The sequence below is a fragment of the Sarcophilus harrisii genome, chromosome 2 (assembly GCF_902635505.1).
Source record: "Sarcophilus harrisii chromosome 2, mSarHar1.11, whole genome shotgun sequence".
In the NCBI taxonomy this organism is placed as follows: domain Eukaryota; kingdom Metazoa; phylum Chordata; class Mammalia; order Dasyuromorphia; family Dasyuridae; genus Sarcophilus; species Sarcophilus harrisii.
Window position 1 is genome coordinate 476,579,429 of NC_045427.1, and position 24,132 is coordinate 476,603,560.

General features: G+C 42.5%; 1 protein-coding gene across 9 annotated transcripts in view; it reads right to left on the minus strand.

Moving 5' to 3' along the window:
* Nucleotides 1-505: 505 nt before the first annotated feature.
* The window catches only part of SIRPA (signal regulatory protein alpha), a 75,357-nt gene continuing 51,730 nt past the window's right edge, over nt 506-24,132 (minus strand). For 7 of the 9 annotated variants that reach the window (XM_031954617.1, XM_031954619.1, XM_031954616.1 and 4 more), the window contains exons 5-10: nt 21,110-21,436; nt 14,997-15,101; nt 13,035-13,059; nt 12,206-12,301; nt 8,467-8,506; nt 506-2,853 (exon numbers count right to left, since the gene is read on the minus strand). In XM_031954617.1, coding sequence (XP_031810477.1) covers nt 2,587-2,853; nt 8,467-8,506; nt 12,206-12,301; nt 13,035-13,059; nt 14,997-15,101; nt 21,110-21,436 — 860 coding nt within the window. In that variant the 3' untranslated portion in view covers nt 506-2,586. Of the gene's footprint in view, nt 2,854-8,466; nt 8,507-10,027; nt 11,747-12,205; nt 12,302-13,034; nt 13,060-14,996; nt 15,102-21,109; nt 21,437-24,132 lie in introns of those variants that run through there. The other 2 variants (XM_031954621.1, XM_031954622.1) reach the window with 2 other exon arrangements.

Consider the following 24,132-nt stretch of genomic DNA (forward strand, 5'->3'; position numbering starts at 1 on the left):
AAGCAAGTATATACAAATCGGGGCCTGGCTCCTTTCCGGTGTTCTTCAAAGAAAGCCTGGACACTACATTTCTTCTCAGATTTCTATTTCTTCCTCACCTAAGTGCCATCGTACTGTCTCCACACAGATTCGCTCTCAAAGAAGCTGAGCTGCAGCAAACGTTCCCTGCTTTGGTGTTTTCCATCCTTCCCTCCCCCCAATACCAACCCTTGCCCCGATAAAAGACACACACACAAAAATGATGGCACCAAGAGAACAAGAGAGTTTGAGAATGTTCTCAAAAACTACGGTGTTTCCACTGAAGGAAGCTACATGGGGATGAGGGAGGCAGTTTGCAAGCCAACGTTTTTGGGTTCCGGAAGGGCCTACGTGGGTTGAGGGATGATTTCGCAGATGTTCCTGGCTGGTGGCTGGTTAAAACAAACCCCACAGAGGACACCGACTGCAGTAACAATTACAGCGGTGCTTGTGTTTCATCGGACACTGTCTTGACTTCTTCACGCACCAGGCAGCCCGAGGCTTGGGCTGGGAACCCAGCCTTGTCCCCCCCCCAACCACCTTGTTAGTGCCCGGGACAGAAAATGTTCTCGCTCGGGGCCCAAGGCTCTCCTTAGGCCACTGCTTTTGTTTCTGACTCACCTAGCCAAGAATTCTGGGCAGAGTTCTTGAACCCTGGGAGAATGAGGAAATTTGCATTTAGCTGGAAAAAGAGTGAACAGTTAATGTGTCAGCACAGTCCAAACAGGTCATGCAACGTCTGCCCTCCCTGGATTCCTGGCTCCACGGCCCCTCACCCCATCAGCCTTCCATCTAGAAGATCTGTTTCACAGTCTGAATGACAGGATGGTAATTGGTGTCACTGCTGGAAAAGCAGGAGAAGCCATTAGCCCACGCTACAGCTTTGGAGACGGAGGATGAGGGAGGAGCCGAGACTGGCTTCAGTGCCCTCCAGTGACTCCGCTCCTCATGATGGTCCGGCTGAAACGAAGGGGATGTCCCGGAGAAGGCAGGTGGGGCTGGCTCTTTAGCTGCTCCTGCCAGAAAGATATAATTCACCTGGACTCCAGAATCATAAAGTGCTTGATAGAGTTTGGTAGCAAATCTTCTCATTTCATTTTACAGGTGGAGAAACTGAGGCACCAGGCTAAGGGACTCTTTGAGGGCCATGTAGGAAGTTAGTGTGGGAGGTGGGGGGATCTTGGTTTGGGCATTTTCAGGCAGAGGCTATCCACTAGCTCACGCAGGATGCTCCCACTCCCCACCCCCCCCACCCCAATTGCTGGAGATGTTGTCTCAGTAGCTCTGCTTATGGTAAAGGCTAAGGTTAGCAGAACTATCAGCCATAGGGCACTAGCTCCGTCCCACTAAAGTCATTTTCACCAATTTAATCACATTCAGATATCTAGGTGCCCCCAAACAATAGCTGGACTGTGGCTATCTGCCCAATAATCTTCTGGTAACTGTATAGAATTATGTTTCTGCTTCAAGAAAACTCAACCTGAACAGCAAAGGATAAACCTTCCTACACCCTGTAATACTCGACCATGTGCAACACAGGACTTTAACACATGACAAAGAGCCAATATAATGCTTAAAAGGAAAAAAAAAAAAAAACCACAGATCAAATTTTCTAACACCTTGGTTTCAAGATTGCACATTTCACATTTCTTAATAATTTACAGGAGTAAACAGCAGCGAGACATTGCTGTGTTAGTGTGGGCTGGAAGCAAAATTCAGGTCTAGAAATGAGAGGTGTGTCTGTATGGAGTTACAGCTGGGACAACTGAGTTTGGGGGAGGGTTGTCCAGGGGAGAGTCAAGTCCCAAGCGACCCTTGGTGTAAGTAGGTGTTCTGAGTCCGTCTGAAGGTCTACCTCTCCAAGTCTGTGCTGGGACGGGAGCAGGGGAGCGGAGAAGCCCGACCATCACCCCTGGCCAAGTCCCTCCGAGCAGGTCACCCAGATAGTTGTCTCTCCAGCCTCTCTGCAGATAAGATTCTAGCATCTGGAGAATTTTCTCCTAGAGCCTTGCAGTCGCAGGTAGGTTGGGGGAAGAAAGAGTAGGCTTTTCCTTCATATTTCGCCCTGGAAGAACAGAGTTGAGGGGACACTGGAGTCAGTGACTGTGTTACTGAAAAGCCATGAAGGTGATCTGTCTAAAGAGCATGTCCCGGGCCCAGCAGGACAAGCTGGGCCCGGCAGGAAGGGAACTTGTGCCCCCAGGCCATTAGGAAGTCACCCCAGCGGGGAGAGGCAGCAATTCCCCAGATTGCTGTTCCTTTGCTCGACCCTAGTTTGCAATGTCACCCTCCGCATTTGGGAATGTTAGAAACGTAGCTTGCCCCAAAGCCCTTGGTTCCTCGGTGGAAGTGCACACCAAGCTCGCGAGTTAGCGCGCGGTGGAGAGCAGTGGGGGCCGTCCTCCCCCTCATCGATGGGCCCCAAAGGACGCAGCCTTCGCGGCGAGCAGAGATTGGCGGGCACTTCCACCGCACTTCCCGGGGGACGATGCCGCCAACTTCGGAGAGCCCAGCAAGAGCCTCCCGATCTTCCGCCGCCGCGGGAAATCAGCAACCCAGAAGCGGCGTTCACTTCCTTTGGACTTGGACACTGGCGTACTCTGAATATGACTCTTCGGGCCTGGTCGTGGGCTTCTTGGACGATCGATTCAGGTGGACCATGTCCAGGTCTGCGTAGGTGAGGGTGTCCTCCCGCTGGGGGGACGGGCCCGTCTGGATGCTGGCGTACTCCGTCTGGCTGTTGGTCTCCACCGGCCGTGGAGCGCTCTTCTTCCCTCTGGGCAGGTTCAGATCTGCATAGGTAATGTCATTGTTGATATCGTTTGCCTCCTGGATCTGGATGAGAGAGCACCAGAGAACCCGTCAGTGCCCTTAGAAGCTGCTACAGACCGTCTAACCCAAGCGTCTCCTTTCCTGGGAAGGAACCGGCCAGGGGGGAGGGAGGGGAGGGGACAAGGGGGAATAATTTGTTCAAGGTCTTATGGCTAGTGAGTAGTTGAGCGCAAGCTTGAGTGCCTATTTTTTGACTTAACGCTACGGTTCTTCCTCCTCTTGATAGAAAGCATTGAATTTTGAGAAAGTGGCTAGGGATTAGAAGTCAACAAACAGTGTCCGAGCAGAAATAAGCTTGTCAAACAGCAAGCCGTACTGAGGCGGACTTGCCGGTCTCTACCACTGTTTCTAGCTTTGTGTCCTGGGGACATACTCCAACTACTGCTCCTCCCTTTAAGCTGCGAGTGACAAATGGCCCCCTTTATGGGCTATAATACGGTAATGGAGGGTTCCGTCTTATTATAGAACTCTGGTTTGTCCCCACCGAGCTCGGCTGACTCATTCGTTTTATGGGAAACGTAGCCTAATAACATCTGATCCTGAAAGCAAACTGCTATCTGGTAATAGGAATCCTATGGGAATTGAATAGCTGAACTTGGTGCAGGTGATGAATCTAGCTCACACTTATGCAAGATGTTGGCAACTGGTCCCATCACTTCCTGGCAAATAGGAGAAGAAATGGAAACTGTATCAGATTTTATATTCTTAGGTTCAAAGACCACTATGGATAATGACTTAAGCAATGAAATTAAAAGATGCTTGCTACTTGGAAGGAAAACTATGGTGAATCTGGACAGCATACTAAAAAGCAGAGACATCACCTGCCCAACAAAGTCCATCTAGTCAAAGCCGTGGTCTCTCCAGGAGCAGTGTATGGCTGTGGGAAAAACTGAGAGCTGCACTTTCAAATTGTGGTGCTGGAGAAGAGTTCTGAAAGTCCCTTGGACAGCAAGGAGTTCAAATCAGTCAATATTTAAAGAAAATAATGCAGGCTATTTACTGGAAGGTCAAATACTAAAACTGAAGCTTAAATACTCTGGTCACATAATGAGAAGATGAGACTCATTAGGAAAGATCCTGATGCTGGGAAAGATGGAAAGCAAAAGGACAAAGGATGAGATAAAACATGTCATGGAAAGTAGACTTCTAGAGATGGTGGAGGATAGAAGGCCTGTCATGCTAAGATTTTTGGATCATGAAGAATCAGATATAACTGAATGATGATCAATAATAAAGAGCCGAGAGGGACCATAGAACACAGACTGTCAGAAATTGCAGGAAATCACAGAAACTACAAATTTTAAAGCTGGAAAGGAATCCCAGAGAAGCAGCTAAAGTATAGTATAGTGGGATAGAGAAGTGGACCCGGAGTCAGAAAGTCCAGAGTTCAAATTCTGCCTCAGGTTCTTACTAACTAATGACTTATATGGGCAAATCAATTAGTATCTCAACCTCAATTTCCTCATCTATAGAATAATAATACCTACCACACAGAGTTGTAAGGCTTTGCAAACCTTAAAGTGCTATATAAATACTTGTTATTATTAGCTATTATTATTAGTGTTATTTAACAATAATCTAGTCCAATTTACCCAAAGGAATTCCTACTAACATACCCAACATGTGGTCACCCAATCTCTACTTAAAGACTTCCAGTGTGGGAAAACCCATCCCCTCCTGAGGCAGTCCACGCTATTTCTGGGCAACTCTCATTTTTAGGATGTTTTTCTTACATCTAGCTTAAATTGATCTCTTTGCAATTTCCATCTATGATCTTGTTCTGAGGTCAAATAGAACAAGTCCAAATTTGTTCCTAACAAAAGGATTTCAAATACCTGAAAACCCTGCCTTTGAATTTTATCTTTTTAAATCTGGAGGTTCCCAACTGAACCTCATGACTCAAGGACCTCTCCATCTTGGTTGCCTCCTCTGGACATACCCCAGATTATCTACAACTTCCTTGTACTTTGATGCTCAGAAATATACACTGCAAATGTGGAATGGCCAGGGCCCAGTGCAGAAGGAACATCACCTCTGCCTCCTTCTATGTAGCCCAAGATGATGTTAGCTTTTGGAGCTGCCACATTATTCTGTTGACTTCTTGCAGCTCATTAAAAACCCCAGATCTTTTTCAGATGAGATACTAATTAGCCAATCCTCTAGATTAAATGTCTGTGAACCTGACTGTAAGTCAAAGATACCTCTTTATTTTCCTTGGATTTGTCTCTCCTGAATTTTGTCTGATTACATTTTATCACTAATGGTCTAGTTTGTCAAGATCTTTTGAAATTCTGATTTTGTCATCCAGTGCTCAAATAGAAACGGGGGCCACTAAGGATCCGTGCAGGTCATAACACCAGTTAGGAAGCTATATTTTAAAAATTGTTATTTGGTTGTGTCTGATTCTTTACAATCCCATTTGGAGTTTTCTTGGCAAGGACACCGGTTTGCCATTTCCTTCTCCAGCTCCTTTTACAGATTCTGAAGCAAACAGGGTTAAGTGACTTGCCTGAGGTTACAGCCAGTAAAGTCAGAGGCCAGATTTGAACTCAGGAAAATGAGTCTTCTTGACTCTGGTACTCCATTGTACCCCCCAGCTGTTCTGTGTTAAAAATTATCTGTTTTCTATTACATTTTAATTTTGCCAAATATTTCCCAATTACATTTTATTCTGGTTCAGACCCCACTCAACTCATTAAGGACTCATGCCACGTGTTTGAGATCTCTAGTCTAATCTACCAGCATCCATGTTTTCTATAAGAACACAACATGATATTTTATCAAATGCTTTGCTAAAACCCAGGTAAACCACATATGCAGCATTCCTCTGATCTACTAGCTTAACAACAGTGTCAAAAAAAGGAAATGAGGTTAGTCTGGCATGACCTACCTGCCTATGAGCCATGCTGGCTCTTTGTAATAATTGCTTCCTTTGCTAGATGTTCACTGACCAGCTCTTTGGTGATTTATTAGAGAATTTTACCCCAGAAACTGTAGTCACTGGTACATAGTTTGTAGTCTTATCATTCCTTTTCTTTTTTTTTTTTTTAATTGGGACATTAGCCCTTCTCCAGTCCTACAGGACTTTTCCAATTTTTCACCTTCTTTCAAAGATCACCAACAGTGATTCAGCAACTGCACCTGTCAGTTCTCTTAGTGGCCAAAGATATAGTTCAATGGGGCCAGATACCTTGAATTCATCAAGGGTAGTTGGGATTGGGGGTAGGGAGGAAGCAAAAGGAAGGAAAGGGAAGCTCTTTTATTCTCTCTCCTCACTTATTTGGACATGAATTTCCTGGTGCCATTTTTATTCTGTCATTTTTAGTACAAAGAGCATTCTCCATTTTAGAGAATACAAGAGAGAAATAAAAGAATTGAACAGCCCTCCCTGCTTGCTCTTTATTTTTGCCCTATCTGCTCTAAACAACAACCTTACCCCTTCATTGATCTTCTGTTTTTTCCCCAAATAAACGAAAACTCCCACTTTTATTGACTTTTGCTTCTTTGCAAAAAGAAGTTCAGTTCCTTCTGAGCTTTGGCACTCCTGATTCTATTTTACCAGGATTATACTACGCCATCCTCTGCCATCTCCTGTTCCTTCCATTTTCTGTACATATCTTTAGTGATAATTGTTTTTAATTTTAGCATTCATATTTTTAAAATTTTAAATTCCAAATTCTTTCCCTCCTGTCCCTCCCCACTCATTGAGAAAGCAGGCAATATGATTTACATGTGAAGCCATGAAAAACATATTTCTGCATTAATCATATACATACATATCTTTAAAAAACTCTATTTGGTGACTTCCTAATGGATCTTTGCCATCTCTCCTGTGGTGGTTTCCTCTGTAAAATTTTAGCCCGTGAGATACTACCTATTACTCCTCTGAATGCTGCTTTATTAAAATCTAAGATGCATATCAGACAGGATCTCAGCAGTCACCCCATCCTAGACAGACACTTTACAAAGGAGGAAACGGAGACCTGAGGAGGAAAAGTTCTTCACCTTACAAAACAAGGCAGTTAGCAACATAGTGGAGACTTTAAGCTGGGTCTCATTCTTACTGGGAACGTTCTTTCTACAGGTCTCTTAATAAAAAAATCATGAATTTGAAAGAGAGACTTCTTTCCAATTAATAATTATCCTTGTTCAAGGTGAACCAATGCCATGACTGGTGAACTAAAACCATTGTTGCCTGTTGTCTGTTGTGTTTTTGATGAAAGAACAGAATACTATGTTGCAGGGGTTCCAGATCTGTGCTTTTACCAGCACCAAATTCATTGCCAAGATTAAACATAAAATTTAGGTGAGGATGGAAAATTTCAAGCATGATCTGAACTCTTGCATTCTAAGCTCATAGACAGACCCAAGAGCTGTAATAACCTCAGTTGTAATATACCTGGATTAAATAAAATCCATGGTGAGGAAGGCCAGCTAACCGTCATCAATGGGGGGAAACTAGAAAGATTTCTGAAGGAACTGGGCCCTAGAAAAGATAATTACACACAATCTCACAACTGCAGAAACAAAAAATTCTAGAAATAGCTTGGGTGAAATACTATCAAGCAGAAGAAGGCAAGGTATCACAGTGGAAAGAATGTGGAAATCAGAAGGTCTGTGTTCAAATTCTGGCTTGGACCATTATTAACTGGGTGATCCCAAGAAATTAACATGACCTTTCTGGGTGGATCTCAATTTCCCAAACTATAAAACAAGAACCATAACCCTCAACACCTACTTCAGAGAAGGGGAATAAGACATAGGTACAGTGGATGGAGCACTGACTCTGGAGCTAAGAAGACTTGAGTTCAAAGTGTCTCAGATACTTATTAATGGAATGAACGTGAGCAAAACATTTAACTTCAGTTTTCTTGATTATGAAATGGGGATAAGAGTCGTACCTATCTCTCAGGCTTATTGTGAAGAGTGAATGACATAATATTTGTAAAGCATTTAGCACAGTGCATGGAACATTGTAAAGAGCTATAAAAATGTGAATTGTTATTGTTGTGACTTTAAGCCTTGAAGTGATAAGAAATGTGAATTATCTTAACTTCCTGCCTATCCAGAGAGTCAAATGAAGATGCTATTTACTGAATTGAATCTGGATTCCAAAGCAATTACAAGCACAATATGTGACCCAGATTCCCTTTTCTGTCATTTTAAGCCATCAAGGATATGGATAACGGGAAAAGAAAGAGGGTCAGTCATGTGCCAGAAATGATGGGTAAAAGACTGGCAGTTTACACGTACTACCTTGGTTTACATGAAATATTAAAAAGCTATCCAAAAAGGGCCTCCACTGGGAGAATCCTCTTGGGAAGATTTCTAGGAGGACGGGGACAAGAATGGCACAAAATGAGGAGGAGTGGCTGGACCTCTGCCCAAGAAGTCTGTCATTCAAGGGCAGATCATTCTGAGGGGGCAAACTTCCCAAGGGCTAAGACAGAGAAGCCGCAGCCCTCTTGTCTCGGTGTTCACAGCACAGTAACTAGATTCCCTCTCCCCCAGCCTATGCTGCTTCCAGACAGCATTCATTTTTAGCCTGGCTCCTTTTACAAAAATTTCTGTCACTGAATTCTTCCAGAAATGAGCCTCGGGAAGCAGTGTACGTACCTGGCTTAGGTCTCGGGCATTTTTTTCCGGCTCATGTAATCTAGAAGAGAAGGCCAAGAAGGGATACATCAGATAAATCAGAAAAACGGCTTCGTTTTGTGGTTAGAAACCGGTGACATAGCTCACTTTAATGGATGCTATTCAAGGACAGTGACCCCCATGGGTCCAGACTAAGACATCCTGTGCCTTCGGTGTCCACGCAACAGAGCGTCATGGAAAGAACGTGGGCCTGAGGAGGAGCCCCGCTTCCTAGCTAGGTGATTGGGATGAACCTCCCCCACCTCATTAAGCCTCAGCTTCCTGACTCTATAAAGGGGATAATAACACTTATACTGCCTAGCTCGCAGAGCCCTAGGGAGAAAGTCCCTTTGTAACATTAAGGTAACAGACACGAGGGCTGTGCAGATCCTCAGATCTACCAGAGGAGCAGCTTGGAGTAGAAAGAACACTATCAGCCCCAACCCTTTCCAGCCATGTGAATTTTTACGTCCCTGAGCCTCAGCTTCCCCCTCTGTAAAATGGGGATGGAGATGCATTATCTAGGTAAGGAAAGCACTGTGGAAACTGACAAACACTTTAGAAATGCTGTGATTCTGCCTGGGTGTGATTGATTTTCAAGCATGAATCTCGAGGTCCAAGGGACAACAGACTGGATATTATCAGTGTTAAGCAACAGGGTCTGTCCACAAAAGTTAATCTTGGCTGTGACAGCGCATCAAGCTCAAAGAGCAATCACCGAGCATGACAAATCCCATGTTTCCACAGAAACACTTCCCTCCTGGGGACGGGTCCCCCTGCCTGGAAGAGCCTGAATCACAGCGCCCAATTAAATTACTGCTAATAGGAAGCTGAGGCTCAGAAAAATTAAGTGTCCTTCCTGAGCTCACAGAGCTGTCAGCTAAAGGCCTGGCCTGAAACCCCCAGCTTTCGACTCCAAGGCCAGCGATCCTTCTCCGACACCAGACTCTCTCCCCGGAGTAAGGAGGGACTCGCCATTTGTCTTCTAACTTGCAGCTACGTGTGTGTTCCTGGTTTTTCCATCCTAGGAGACTTCAGCCTTCTTTAAGGCAAGGACCATGACTTACTCATCTTGGCATTTCCCAGCATCTCTAGAGCAAAGCCTTAGACACAGGAGATACTTAATAAATGTTTGTTAAATGAGTGTTTATGTGCCTGAGCCCTGATAGATTATGGACAGCGTGCTCTGCCTCTCTATAGAGACACTGTAGGTTGGTGGGGATGGGGCATTAACACTTAGAACTGGTTTAAATAATAAAATTATTTATTTTATTAAATAAATTAAATTTAAATAATTAAATAAAACATATTAATTATTAATTTAAAAGATACTAACTAGATGTGTAACACTAGGTCAGTCACTTAATTTCTCTGTGCCTTCATCTGTAAAATGAGGAAGGTGGTATTTGAACTCAATGGCTTGTAAAATCTGTTCTTGCTTTAAATCTCTGATCCTATAGAGCAAGTATTCTTAACTTTTATTTTAAGTGTTCAGGAACTCCTTTGGCAATCTGGTGAAAGCTAGAGACCCTTTCTCAGAATAATAATTTTTAATACATAAAATAAATACACAGGATTACAAAGGAAACCAGTTGTATTGGATGGCTATAGTATGGATGACTTTGGAGAAATAGTTATCTTTGCATAGACATGCATCTGAGTTCATGAACTTTCAGGATATGTAGAGTCCAGGTTAATTATCCCTGCTACAGAGTGAGAAATCCTACTGACAGATGTTTTGGGTCTAACAGGGGAGCCTCCCAACTTGGCTGTTGAGCTATTTTGCTTTGAAGTTAAACACTGATAGACTTTGGAAGGAGATTTGGATACTTTATGGGAAGTAAATATTAACCTCTACTCAAAATAATTCTGGAGTTGGCCATATGAAAGAGCACCTGGAGAGGTTTCATTAGAATCCTACAGAAGGGTGTAAAACATGAACAATAATATCGGGGCTACTGTTCATTTCTTTGGGGAGAAAAAAAATCGATCAACAAACGTTGTTAAGCATTTGGTGCAGGATGCTGTACTTGGTTTTACACACAAAGTGAGATATAACCCTTGTCCTTTAGGAGCTCACAATGAAATAAGGGAAATACATAAAGCATGTATGTACAAAGATCACCAATTCTCCAAGGCCATGGGCACTGCAGCCAGGCCCCGATTAACGCTAACAATGCATCCTGTGAAATGGTCAGCTGAATTTAAGTTTGCACTGTTCCAAGTTATAATTATATAAAATAGGATAATTGGCTTCATCCCAATGGAAATATGCAGTGTGGATTCAAAGAATTCAAGCACTTCAAGGGATTTGTCATTTACACTAATTGGGACTTAGTTGTGTGGACTTTTGATCAGAAAGCCAGGGAGAGATGTGGGAATCCATAGGGAGAAGGCTATGACCTGGGGCAGTCAGGGAAGGTTTCCGGAAGGAAGCGGACTTTGGAAGAGATTTCTGTGGGGGAAAAGGGCATTTCAGAGGAGGGAGGAATGCTCAGGCAGTCCTGTGGAAGTGGTAAAAGCTCAGAGCATATTGAGGGGGGCAGTATATGAACCAAATGGACCCAGGGGAACAATGGGAGATAAGATCAGAGAGTATCAGTGTTCCATAGCTAGAAGGGACCTCAGAACCATCTAGTCCAGCCCCATCACATTACAGATGGGAAAACTGAAGCCTGGGGGAGTTACGTTTCATCCAAATTCACACAGGCCGTAGCAGCCGAAATGGAATTTGAATTCAGGTCTAATGCTTGTTCCATTATACCACACTGAGCGGAATGCAAAGGGACTTGGAGGACAAGGTAAGCTGTCGAAGCTGTTACGTAGGCAATGGGAGTTAAGCGGTGAAGAGACCTGATAAAAGAGGTGATTTAGGAAGATAAAATAGGATTTGAGAAAGTGGAAAATTATCTTATTAGGAAGCTGATTACAACCCTAAGCCTGGGATCAGGAAGACCTGAATTCAGATCCAGCCTCAGATACAATATTTACTAGCTGAGAGACTGGTCAAGTTACTTAACCTTCCCCAGTTGTCTTCTCATCTGTCAAGTGGGGAAAATAACTGCGCTTACTTCCCAAGGTGGTTGTGAAGACCAAATTAGCGGATACGTAAAGTGCTTTTTAAATGCTAGCCATATTTAGTACTTGTGTGATAATAATAAAAATAAAAACCATTTGTTAAGCATCTACTTACTGTAGGTCAGGCGCTGTGCTAAGCACTTTATCATTAATTATTAGCTCATTTGGAATCCTTACAACAAACCTGGAAGGCAAGTGCTACTATTAGGCTCAATTGACAGATGATGGAGAAACTGAGGCAGGTAGGGGTTAAGTGACTTGCCAGAGACACATGGCTAGAAAATATCAGAAGCTGAATTTGAATTCAGATCTTCTTAAGGCTAAGCCTGGAGCTGTATTTACTGTGCCGCTTAGCTGCCCTGCTAGGGACATTTAATTATGTTATATTAATCACAAGTTAGATCTGAACCCCTCTATTTGGCATTTAAAGCCCTTCCCCATTTGGCTGTCCCACCTTTCCAGCTGTCCTACCCTTCTCCCCACTCCCCCTTCCCACAAATCTGGGGATCCAGGGACGAGCCCGCCCTCTCTCGATCCTGGAAAGAATCCTCTGCTTCCTTCCTCCGGCCTCATCCGGCCTTCAGGCAGCCCTTGCTGACCCCGAGGCTCTAGTCCTCTCCCACATTATCCAGCTCCTCCGTACCTGGTGGTCTGTGGGCTTCTCCCCTTGAGACTGCAAGCCTCTTGAGGGCAGGCACTGTGTGGCCTTTCTTTGTATTCTTGATACGTAGCAGAGTGCCTGGCACACAGTTTGGAGAGTTTAGAGCCTGCATTACTGCAAGGTGCTAGGAACAGAGCATCAGCTACCCGGGGGTTATTCTCTAATATCTGCCAGGAGACCACTCGGCGCCTCTGAGCTCTCGCCAGTGGATGGCAGGCCCCCAACACGGGAAGACCCTTCTCCACTGTGTCTGTGCTGCTCCTCCCCACGGTGGCCACCCTCTGGCCTGGCTTAGGCCGTTCTCGACCTGCCCCTGGGCCCACCCGGGGCTCCCTTCCAGCCTGCCCGGCACATAGGACGTGCCCAGGAAGTTCTCGTTGCCTGACTGACTCCCTGCCTGGCACAGCCTTCCAGAACCCAGAATCCCTTCCCTGCTCTGATGAGAAGGACGTCAGGGAAGGTGACCAAAGCAGGGGGGGTCGTAACAAAGCCGAGTACAAGGTGGGAAGGCAGCAAGTGTCATTCCATGTGTGGCCTTGGGTTGCCAAATGCTTTTCTTTTTTTCCCTCCATCTGTTATTCTATCAGTACAGAGTCCTCCCAGTGAGGAACCTAATACAAGGGCAGACCGGCTTCTTCTGGTCCTGCAGAGTTGCTCAGGAGCACAGAGAAATTAAGGGAATTGGTCCCAGATTACACAGCCAGGAAAAGTTAGAAGCAAGATCGGAACTTCACTTCCACGACCCAACTTCATTTACTTAAGAAAACAAAATCAAACCCAATCCCCACTTCTCCCTCTACCTTGTACTTACCTTGTAGAAGAAGTCGAACCTTTTGCTGAAAGAAAAAAAAATCCATTCATTTACTATTCTTTAAAAGGTTCCATTCTTTTGACCTTCATGCAGGAGGCAGTGAGGCTTCTCAATGCTTTCTAGAAAAACTTAGAAAAATAACCGTATTTCTTTAAAGCCACACAAGTTATTTTCTGGGAGTGAGGATGGCGAGAGGAAAAGGGAACCACTGTAAATTATGTGGAACATGTCTGCTGCCTTAGGTACAAAGGAAGGAGCAGGGGGCCCTAGGTTGGGACCCACTGGGCTGCTTCTTTGCTGCCCACACAACCTTGAGAAGAAAGGGCCAGGACTGGAGTCAGAAAGACTCATCTTCCCTGAGTTAAAATCTGTCCTCAGATACTTACTAGCTGTGTGGTCATTTAACCCTGCTTGCCTCAGTTTCCCCTTCTCTAAAATAAGCTGGAAAAGAAAATCAAGAATATTTTTGGCAAGAAAACCCTAAATGGGGTCACAAAAAATTGGACAAAACAAAAATGACAGAATAACAAAATAACAAAGGATAAAATTATAGAATTTGGAGATCATCTAGTTTAACCCTAACATTTCCCAGATTGGGAAAATGAGCTTTAGAGATGTTAATTGACTTGTCCATGGCCTCACAGAGACTGATTAAAAGCAACAGCATTTGAATCCAGATCTTTTAAACTATAAATCCATCACATTCTCTACCTTGCTAATTTGAATGATTACATTTGCTAAAACTATAGATTCAGATGTGGAATTTGGAATTAAAAAGGCCCAGGTCCTCTTCCCAGCTCTGACCCTCATAGGCAAATTACTTTCACTTGTAGAGTCTCATAAAAATGTATAAAAATATATAAAAATGAGGGTAATAATAGTTGCCCTATCCACCTAACAGAACTGTTGTGGGGGACCAAATGACCACTCATTCAAGCCCTTGTGCGATGTAAGTGTGAGTTATCACTGTGATTAGGCTCAGAAGCAGTCACCTCGGAACTTTTGCCTCCGGAGGCAGACTGCCAAGCGGTGCAAGCTGCCAGGGGGAAGGGAACTTCCCAACCAGATGCCTCGTGTTCTGTGCGACTGACGCCCAGAGCTGTTCTCCGGGTGCACCTGCAGCTGCATTTCCCTCCCTCACCGTCCCTGTGCCCGCAGCCCGACTGTGGTCTAGGCTCAGTGAACATGCCGCAGGCAAGAGCAGCATTCTGTTCCCTCCTCCCCGCTTTGCTCCACAGGCTGCCGCTCGGAGAGCTTTCGCAGCTGGGACATCTCCCTGGCCAGCCTGATCCCGACCCTCTGACCCACCAGGCCCAGGGCTTCTCCCATTACGCCACACTGCATCCAAGTAATAAATGAAACGGATCGCTGGGGTCAGAATGCCTCCCGAAACTTAACATCCAAAGCTGTGTGTAATAGGAACGGAGGAAATCTAGGGTCCCGAGACAAATGCCCAACCACAACGAGACTGGGCAGGCCGCAACCCTCAGTCTGAAGAGTGGAGATCCTGCCAGTCTGCGGCTGAACAGCCTGAGGGAAGAAACAAACTATTTCCTGCTAAATGAGGGGAGTTGGAGGAGATGACCTCTAAGGTCTTTTCTAAATCTACACAAAGTTTACAACATCCATCCCAACATAGGATTTCTAAATTTCCTTCTCTTCTATTTTTTTTTTTTTTTTACTGTACTTGTTTCATCACCATAGAGAACTCCCAGCAGGGAAACTTCCTCTTCCAATGTAGATTGGCAATTTTTCTGCAACATATAATCTCAGAGATCTACCCAGGGCCTCAGAGACCAAGTTCTAAGATTATAGTTGCCCCAAAATTGTTTATTTTCACTGACGGAAGGATGGAGGGGTTCCTCTGCAGGACTGGTCTGCACCAAGGAAATCAGAGATCCAGATTTTAAAAAGAAATCTATGATTTTGAACAGGGAAAATGAAAGAGGTTTTCACACTTACCTTTTTTCTGTTTGGCTCGGATGAGGTAGATGGTGGCAATCAGCAGAGCTGCCAGCAAAATACACACTATCCCCACTGCAATAAAGATGTTTTGGGATCCAGGCTCTGAAATGAGAAAGCTTGCAGGAATTACAGGAAGCAGGTGTTCCATGTATTTAAAAAATAGAAAAAGAAAAAAGAAAGAAAAAAGAGATGCTTCTTATATTAAATAAGAGTCATTAAGCCTTAGCATCTGGATGTGTGTTTTCAGATGTTCTAAGATGCGTGGGCAGATTTAGTGGGCTAAGCACACGTTCCTATACAGATGATGAAGAATAAATGATGTAAATCTTCCAAGGGAATCGCTTTATTTTTTAAGTCATCACTTTTTGAAGAGAGACAATATGATGCAGTGGATAGAGCTAGTCTCAGAGTAAGGAGGATCTGGATTCAAATCCTGCCTCTGACATATATTAGCAATTTGACTCTGGGGCAAATCGCTGAAACTTTCAGTATTTCCAGGCAACTCTCTGGCATAATTGCAAAGCACGGGCCAACCTGCACTAAGGGAGAGAGGTTCCTAGGTCAAGGAAATCACAAGTTTGGCTCCAAAAAGAATTAAAAAAATTTTTTTTTTTGCCATCTCAAGGCAAGTACCTCATCAAATCACTTTCTTCCAATTTCAACCTGTCTTTACATACCACTTCTTTCTCTATTGCTTTCAGCATGTCCAAGTCTGACCTCCACCTTTGGAAAACTGTCACTAAATTCTTTTTTGTTGTTGTTTGTTGTTGTTGTTTACTTCATGACCCCTTTAGGGATTTTTTTTTTTAGCAAAGATACGGGAGTGGTTTGCCATTTCCTTCTTCATGTTTCTGCTTTCTGGGTTACTTTAGGAAAAAAAGTTCTGTTGAATCTGATCATTCCCTCTCATTTTCTTTTTCTAGCTTATCATCCATATTCTGCATACTCTTAACTCTAAGCATTCCTCAAGATTCTGTTCTCAGTCCTCTCTTGTCTCTCTATATTCTCTATCAGTAACTTTATTTGTGTCCAAGTTTAACTACCAACTATATCACTGACATTACCTCTCTCTCTCCATCTTGGATTTCATCTCCATCTCTACTTCTCTCTCTAAACCCAGTCTCTCCTCTGAGCTTCAGCAATTGCCAATCGGACATTTAAACTGGACATCCCAGAGACCTCTTTTTCTCTCCCAGGCAACCAGGATTAAATAACTTGCCCAGGGTCACACAGCCAGTAAGCATGAGACTGGATTTAATTCAGGATCTCCTAACCCGAGGGCTGGTACTGTATCTATTTGCTACCTTGCCTCTTTCCCCACCAGACATTTAAAATTCAACTTGTCCAAAACTAAACTCAATCCCTTCAACCTTCCCCCCTTCTGAACTTTCTTACTTGTGTCTCAGATCCCTCTGTTCTCCCAGTGACTCTCATCCTCTAAGTCCCAGTGTTACCAAATCCTGCCCCTTTTCCCTCCACATCTCTTCCACTTGACTCTTTCTCTCTATGTACAGTGACCCTTATCCTCTCTTGCTTACATTCTTGTAGTTGCCTCTTACTGTATTTTCCTACCTCAAAGCTCTTGGTACTCTATCTCCAACACCGTTGCCAGACTAATTTTCCTTAAGCACAGATATAACTGTGTCACTTCCCAATTTAATCAATTCCAATGGCTTCCTGTTGCCTCTAGGGTAGAATAGAAAGTCTTATGTTTAGCTCTTAAAGTCTTTCACAACATAACCCAACCTATTTCTTCAACCTCCCTGGAACATGCTCCCTTTTCCTCATTCTTCAATTGGGCCAACCTGGATTCCTCTGTTCCTCACACATAATCCACCGCCTCCTCTCCATGCTTTGGTGAGAGCTGATCAACATGTGCCAAAGAATCTCCCTCTTCCTGTAGGGAAGCTCAAACACCATTTACTGCATGAAACATTTCTTGATTCCCCCCAACTGTCAGTCCGCTCAGTCAATACCTGTTTTGTGCCGGGCACTGTGCCAAGTGCTAGGGATACAAGAAGAAGCAAAAGATGGTCCCTGCCCTCACAGAGTTCACAACACAATGGAAATGATAATAATAGCTAGCATCTCTATTTTCCCTATTATGTGCCAGGCCCTGTGCTTTATAAACATTATCTCGTATAATCCTCACAACAACTCTGGGAGGTATCATTATCCCCATTTTATAGTTACTGCACTCTCTCTCTCTCAGACTCTCTTGTATTCTGTTTTGTCTGTTTTTATGTTTTTTATACTGCATATATTTATAAATCTACTTGCTGCATTCCCCCATTAGAATGTAAGTTGCATAGAAGCTGCAATAACTGGCACACAGCAGGCACTTGGTAAATGCTTGTTGATTGACTAACATCTGTTAAGGGAATTAATATTTGCACTCCAGATAAAGGATAATTTAAGCTTCCTGAGAATAGGGTCTGGGTTTTTTGTTTTGTTTTGTTTTGTATCTAGTGTATATTACAGATCCTGTTTTTTTTTTTGTGTGTGTGTGTGTGCTTGTTCTTTTCATAGTAGCCCCAAACTGGATACTAAAGGAATGCCCACCTTCTTGAGAATGGCTAAACAAATTATAGTATGTGAGTATAATGGGATTAAAAGAGAAACAATTGCCAGAGGAAATTAAAGTTTTGTAACAAGTTTCTCTGAAAAAAGTTGCCATATTCTCAGCTCTTTCTATTATCGTGGTAAAAGACTAAAACTCAGAAGTGTTTTTGTGATGCTACTAACTTTCTATATTATCTTGGGCAAATCCTTCCCCGAAGTGGAGCTCAGTTTTCCAATCAGCAAAATAATAGAATTAGATTAGGAACCTAAGGTTCTTTCAACTTCTAATGTTCTATGTTCTTTTTTTATTTTTTAACTTTTTTATTATAATAACTTTTTATTGACAGAACCCATGTCAGGATAATTTTTTACAACATTACCCCTTGCACTCACTTCTGTTCCGATTTTTCCCCTCTCTCCCTCCATCCCTCCCCTAGATGGCAAGCAGTCCTATATATGTTGAATATGTCGCAGTATATCCTAGATACAATATATGTGTGCAGAACCAAAGAGTTCTCTTGTTGCACAGGAAGAATTGGATTCAGAAGATAAAAATATAATGTTTTATGTTCTAAAGTTTCTTCTAGTTCCAAAATTTAAACGATTCTCTTTCCACATATATATATATATATATATGTACACTGCTGCCCCCTTCCCTCTCCTTCTCAATCCTCGAAGGGATTCTGAGCAAATAGGGATGGATAACCTGAAATCTTAAGAATATGTAGGAAGTATCACAGTCTCATGGATAGAATTTTGGACTAGGAGTCAGGAAAACCTAAGTTCCAATTCTGCTTCTGGGACTCTGACAAAGTGTGAACTTTGAGATCCTCATCTATAAAATGAAGGGGATTGGATTAATGCTCTAAATCTATTATCCTATATTTTTGTGTGTGGTTCTTTCCTTTTTTTAAATGTTCATTTTAAAATTCTGAGTTCCAAATTCTCTCCCTCTCTCCAGTTGCTCTCCTATAGTTAAACAGGCAAATAATATGAAACTCATTATAAATGTGAGGTTATGTAAAAACATATTTCCATATTAGCTATGTAAAAAGCATGAAAAATAAAATAAAAAAGATGCTTCAATTTTCATTGAGTTAATTGGTTCTCTCATCATGAGTGCTTTAAAATTGTCTTGAATCATTGTATTGATCAGAATAGTTAAGTCATTCATAGCTGGACATAGTATAATAATTGCTATTATATACAATGTTCTGTTCACTTCACTTTGCATCAGTTCGCATAACTTTGCCCAGATTTCTCTAAAATCAGCTTATTCAATATTGTTTATAGCATGATAATATTCCATTACAATCATATACCACAATTTGGTCAGTCATTTCCAAAATTATGGACATCCCCTGAATTTCTAATTCCATGTTAATTCCACAAAAAGAGCTGCTATAAAGATTTTTTGTACAAATACGTCTTTTTCATTTTCTTTGATCTCTTTGGGATACAAATAAGTATGCACAGTTTTATAGCTTTTTGGGCATAGTTCCAAATTATTCTCCAAAATGATTGGATCGGGTCACAATTCTACCAATGATATATTAGTGTCCCTATTTTCTTATATCCCCTCTAGCATTTGTCATTTTCCTTTTCTGTCATGTTAGCAATCTGACAGCTGTGAAGTGGTACTGCAGAGTTGTTTTAATTTGCATTTCTCCAGTTATTAGTGTTTTAGGGCATTTTATGTGTGTCTGCATTGTGACTGCTTTGGTTTCTTTCTCTCAAAACTGCCTATTCAAATCTCTTGACCAATTATCAATTCAGAAGAAGTTCTTAAGAAACTTACTTAAATTTGCCTCTTCCCCACCTGAATTTTCTGCTTTCTTTCTCATCTTGGCTGCACTGATTTTGTTTGTACACAGTCTTTTTAATTTCATATAATCAAAATTATTCAGTTAATCTTCCATGATCCTCTTCCCTATCTCGTTTGGTCATAAAATCCTCTTTTATACATAGATCTGACAGATAGCATTTTAAATAATCCATTAGTTTTCTTATGATATATTTTATAACTAAAACGTGCCTATTTTAATCTTATTTTGGTATACGGTGTGAGATACTGATGACGTCTACTTCCCGCCAGACTACCTTCCAGTTTTCTCAGCAGTTTTGATTAAATAGTGAGTTCTTGCCCCAATAACTTGGCTCTCTGAGTTTATCAAACACTAAGCTACTATGGTCATTTGCTTCTATATATTGTGTACCTAATTTATTATTCCACTAATTAACCACTGTGTTTCTTAGCCAGTATCAGATTATTTTAATAATTAACATTTAGTATTATAGTTTGAAATCTAGTATGGTTAGCCTGCCTTCCTTTACATTTTTTAATTGATTCCCTTGATATTTTTGATCTTTTGTTCTTCCAGATGTATTTTTGTTATAGTTTTTAGGACATAAAATAATTCTTTGGTAGTTTGATTGGTTATGGCACTAAATAAGTAAATTAATTTAGAGAGAACTGTCATTTTATTATATTGGCCTAGCCTATCCATAATTAATTAATATTTCTTTAATTGTTTGGATTGGTCTTTATTTGTGTAAAAACTATTTTGTAATTGTGTTCATTTTTTGCGTGGCCCTAAAAATGAATGCAAAAAAGAGGACGCTACTATTTTGAGTCGTTATGAAGCGATAATGCTGTGTTCTTTCAAAGGCATAATAATACCATAAAAAATAATAATAGCTACCATTTATATAGCACCTACTATGTGTCAAGCACTGTTCTAAGCAGTTAAAAAATATTCTTATTTGATCTTCACAACAACCCTGGGAAGTGGGTGCTATTATTATCTTCATTTTACTTAAGGGAAACAGAGGTAAACTGATTTGCCCTCAGTTACACAACTAATAAATATCTGAGGCTGTATCTGAATTTAAGTTTTAATGACTCCAAGTGTGGCACTCTATCCAATGAACCACCTAACTGCCTTATGTTACTGAACAGAAGCATGTGACATGATGGTTTGATTCTCTGTGATAAGTTAAGTATTAAAACTGTGGTAAAAACAATTACAATGGACCTTTAACAATAATACAGTTAAATCCTATTTCCTATCCAGAAAAAGGAAGGGAAAAACAAAGCATTTATTAAGTGCCTACTGTGTGCCAGGTGCTGTGCTATGGACTTAACAATATCGTCCCATCTGATTCTCACAAAATTCTTCAAGTTACAGTCCAGCACTCTACCCAACGCACCTGGCTAGCTGACGTCTTGGAATAGTGGAATGAACCCTGGATAAGGAATAAGCTCAGATTTTAGTCCAGGTCCTATTGCTTCTTAGTGGGGTTACCTTGGACAAGTGACTTCTTGGCTAGTGCCCCATGACAGGGCAGGGTGGATCACGATGGAACAACAGGTTGGAAAGAGCTTTATGAATGAACAAGACTTTGTACCATGTGAGGTATGATAACAGTGCCATCTGGCCACCCTCCTTGGTCAGAGCGGGCCCAGTGGGTCTGCGACGGACCCGCAGGGATAAGCCCAAATCGAGCAGCACAGCCTGGTCTCCTCAGCACAGCAGAGAAGAACTTACCCGACTCCTTTTTGTCCATGGTCCCAGAAGGGGCTGGGGCTCTGAACGTTTTACTGGCATTGATGGGAAGCTGGGAGTCGTGCAGCACCTGGCAGGTGATCTCTTGGGCTTCCTTTTGTCCAGACGTGTTGACCAGGAGCGAGATATTGAGGCTGTAGGTGCCATCTTTGTTCTTTGTGGGCTCAGAAGTCTTGCCTTTCTCAAGCTCGGTGCCATTCTCTAGCCAGATGACACTCACATTTTGGGGGTAGAAATTCTTCACCTGACAGGTGATATTGGTGCCGTTCAAGGAAAGTGGTTGAGAAGAAATGTTCACTTTAGGTACAACTAGAAGAAAAGGCAAAGCTTTTAGGTTAACCAAGTGCAGGCCTATCTCTGTCCTGTCCCCTGGGCTGCCATGGAGCCTCACCTGTCAGTAGGTCTCCCTAGGCTTTCCTGGAGAGTCTCCCACATCAGGAGTTCTCCCATTAGACTGTAAGCTCCTTGAGGGCAGTATCCCCAGCATATAAACTGTGTCCTACACATGATCTGCTACAAATGTTTGTTGTTTTCAATTGACTGACAACCACCAAATACGGAGTCTATTCCCCTCCCTGACTGTCCCCTTTCCTTCTCAAAGTTTAGGGCTTATTCTTTTGGGCTGCTTTTCTTGGGGTTGTATGACACGTTCCTCAAAGTGGGATTCAAGGACTGGATTTTCGGGTACATGAGAGATTAAGTTTCTTGTCCTGGCTCCTAGGATGTGCTTTCCTTAGCACCAACACAGGAGATAAGGATTTATAGCTAAGGAGAATTTCTTCCTCAGGGATGGAGAAGGAAAGAACCCCCTTTTCTAGGACTAACCAGGAATTGTAAGACTTAAGGAAACAAACACAGTTCATAACCACAGGGAACTGATATAGTAATATGATAATGTCAGTGGCTTAGGGAAAGCATGGGTTAGTCTGTGACATGACCACTTATGACCCTTTCTTCTTATTTTCAGGATAGCCACGGCACATGTGAGGTTTGACCAGAAGCTGGTCAGCTCTGTCAGGGCTGCAGACTGACCTGAATGGCTCTTGAACATGGGGCTTATGCTGCATATGGTGGTCAGGATGGGAACCCTTGGTACATATACCAACTGAGAACAAGCAGATCTCAGACACCCTTGAAGGTACAAATCATAGAAAAGCTTAAGGAAGCAGGAGCTCCACACTTACAATAATAGGTTATTAGTCACTTTGTTTCTGTCTATAGAAACTTGACTGTTTGGCAGAAGGGGTCAAATGTGACCAGAGAGTTTTTGGAGCCATATTGTACCTTGAGATGAGAGTCTGGTTTCTCACTGATGTTAGTCCTTGCCACACCCCTCAAGCAGTTAATGAATCAACCAGAATATTTTTAAATAAGCCCCTATTATACACAGAGCCCTATGCTAGATGCTTTGACTATAAATACAAAAGTGACACAGTCCCCACTATCTAAGAGTTAACTTTCTACAAGGAGACTACAATATATTCCCAGATAAGTAAATATAGGCTATCTACAAAATTAATCCAGTGATGAAAGGCAGCAAGAAAGTAGAAGATGGAATGTTGGGTATGGAGCAAAAGAGCCCAGTTTGTTTGGAGCAAAGATTGCAAGAGTGAATGTAATAATCAATGTATTGGAAAAGTTTGGCTGGCGCTAGATTGGGAAGAACCGTAAAATGCCAAATACAGAAGTTTCTATTTCAGCAAAATATGTTGAGATATATATATATATATATATGTAATATGCATTATATTAGATGTAGGCAACAGAAGCTTCTTATGGCTAGACTTATGCAATAGGAATATCACTTTTGGAGGATGAAAGGGAAAAGGGAAAAACAGAAAGAGGGAAACAATTTGGGAATCCAATGCCAAAGATAGGATGAGAGATGATGGGGTCTTGAATTCCAATTACAAATGTGAGTCGACAGAATAGTTACCCAATAAACATTTATTAAGCGCCCACTATGTGTGGGGCACCGTGCTAAGTGCTGGAAGAGAGAAGGGGACAAATGTGAGATTTGAAGATGGAATTGATAAACCTTGATGTAATGGAGGACAGTGAGGGGAATAGACTGCATAGTGTAGGCAAGGAAGGCTAAAGATTCAAGGAGACTCCTAGGTATCCGGGAGAATGGTGGTAACCTACATGGGAACAACAACATTAGGGGAGGAAATAGCAGCAGGAGGAAAGATGAGTCTTATTGAAGACATGGTACATTCGAGATACTGTGGTGGGGCACGTAGGGAGAGATGTTAAGAAGGCAGTTGGATATTTAAGACCAGAGATTCTAGGAGAGATGACAGTTGAATGTGTAGATTTTAGAGACCTTTACGTGTAGATGATAATTGAATTTATGGTAGTAGATAACATCACAAAAAGATACTCTAGGGATGGAAGAGGTTAGCCCTATGGTACACCCAGGCATAGATGGTGGGATGTAGATGAACCTGTGAAGGAGAACAGGAAGTCTGGTCCGACATGTGGGAAGACAGCCCCCAAAACTCAGGAGTGTCTGGAGGGGCGTGACTGACAGGGTCAAGTACGGCAGAGAGGACTAAAAAAAGGCTGTGGGATACAGAGATCCCTGGAGAGAATGGTTGCAATCTGGGGCTGAGGTTGGAACAGGAAGGGGTGGAAAAAGTGCCTGAGAAAAGCTGATAGTGGGACTTTGCTACCAAGTGAGAGCTGAGAGAAAAACTGAAATCAGTGAGAAGGCTTTTTCCCTAAGAGTTTGGCTGTGAAAGGTTACAGACTGTGAAAGGAAGGAGAGATATGGGATGACAGCCTGAGGGGATGGTAAGGTCAAGTGGATTTTTTTGAAAGAATGGGAAGGATTTGAGCATGTTTGAAGCCAGCAGGGAGGGAGTCAGTGGGGAAGAAGAGGTTGAAAATTCAGGAAGAAGAGGGAATGATCAAAGGGGCAAGCACCTGAAGGAGGCAGCAGAGGATGGAATCAAGAATACAAGAAGAAAATTTGCTGGTTGCAGAGAGAGGAACCAACTTGT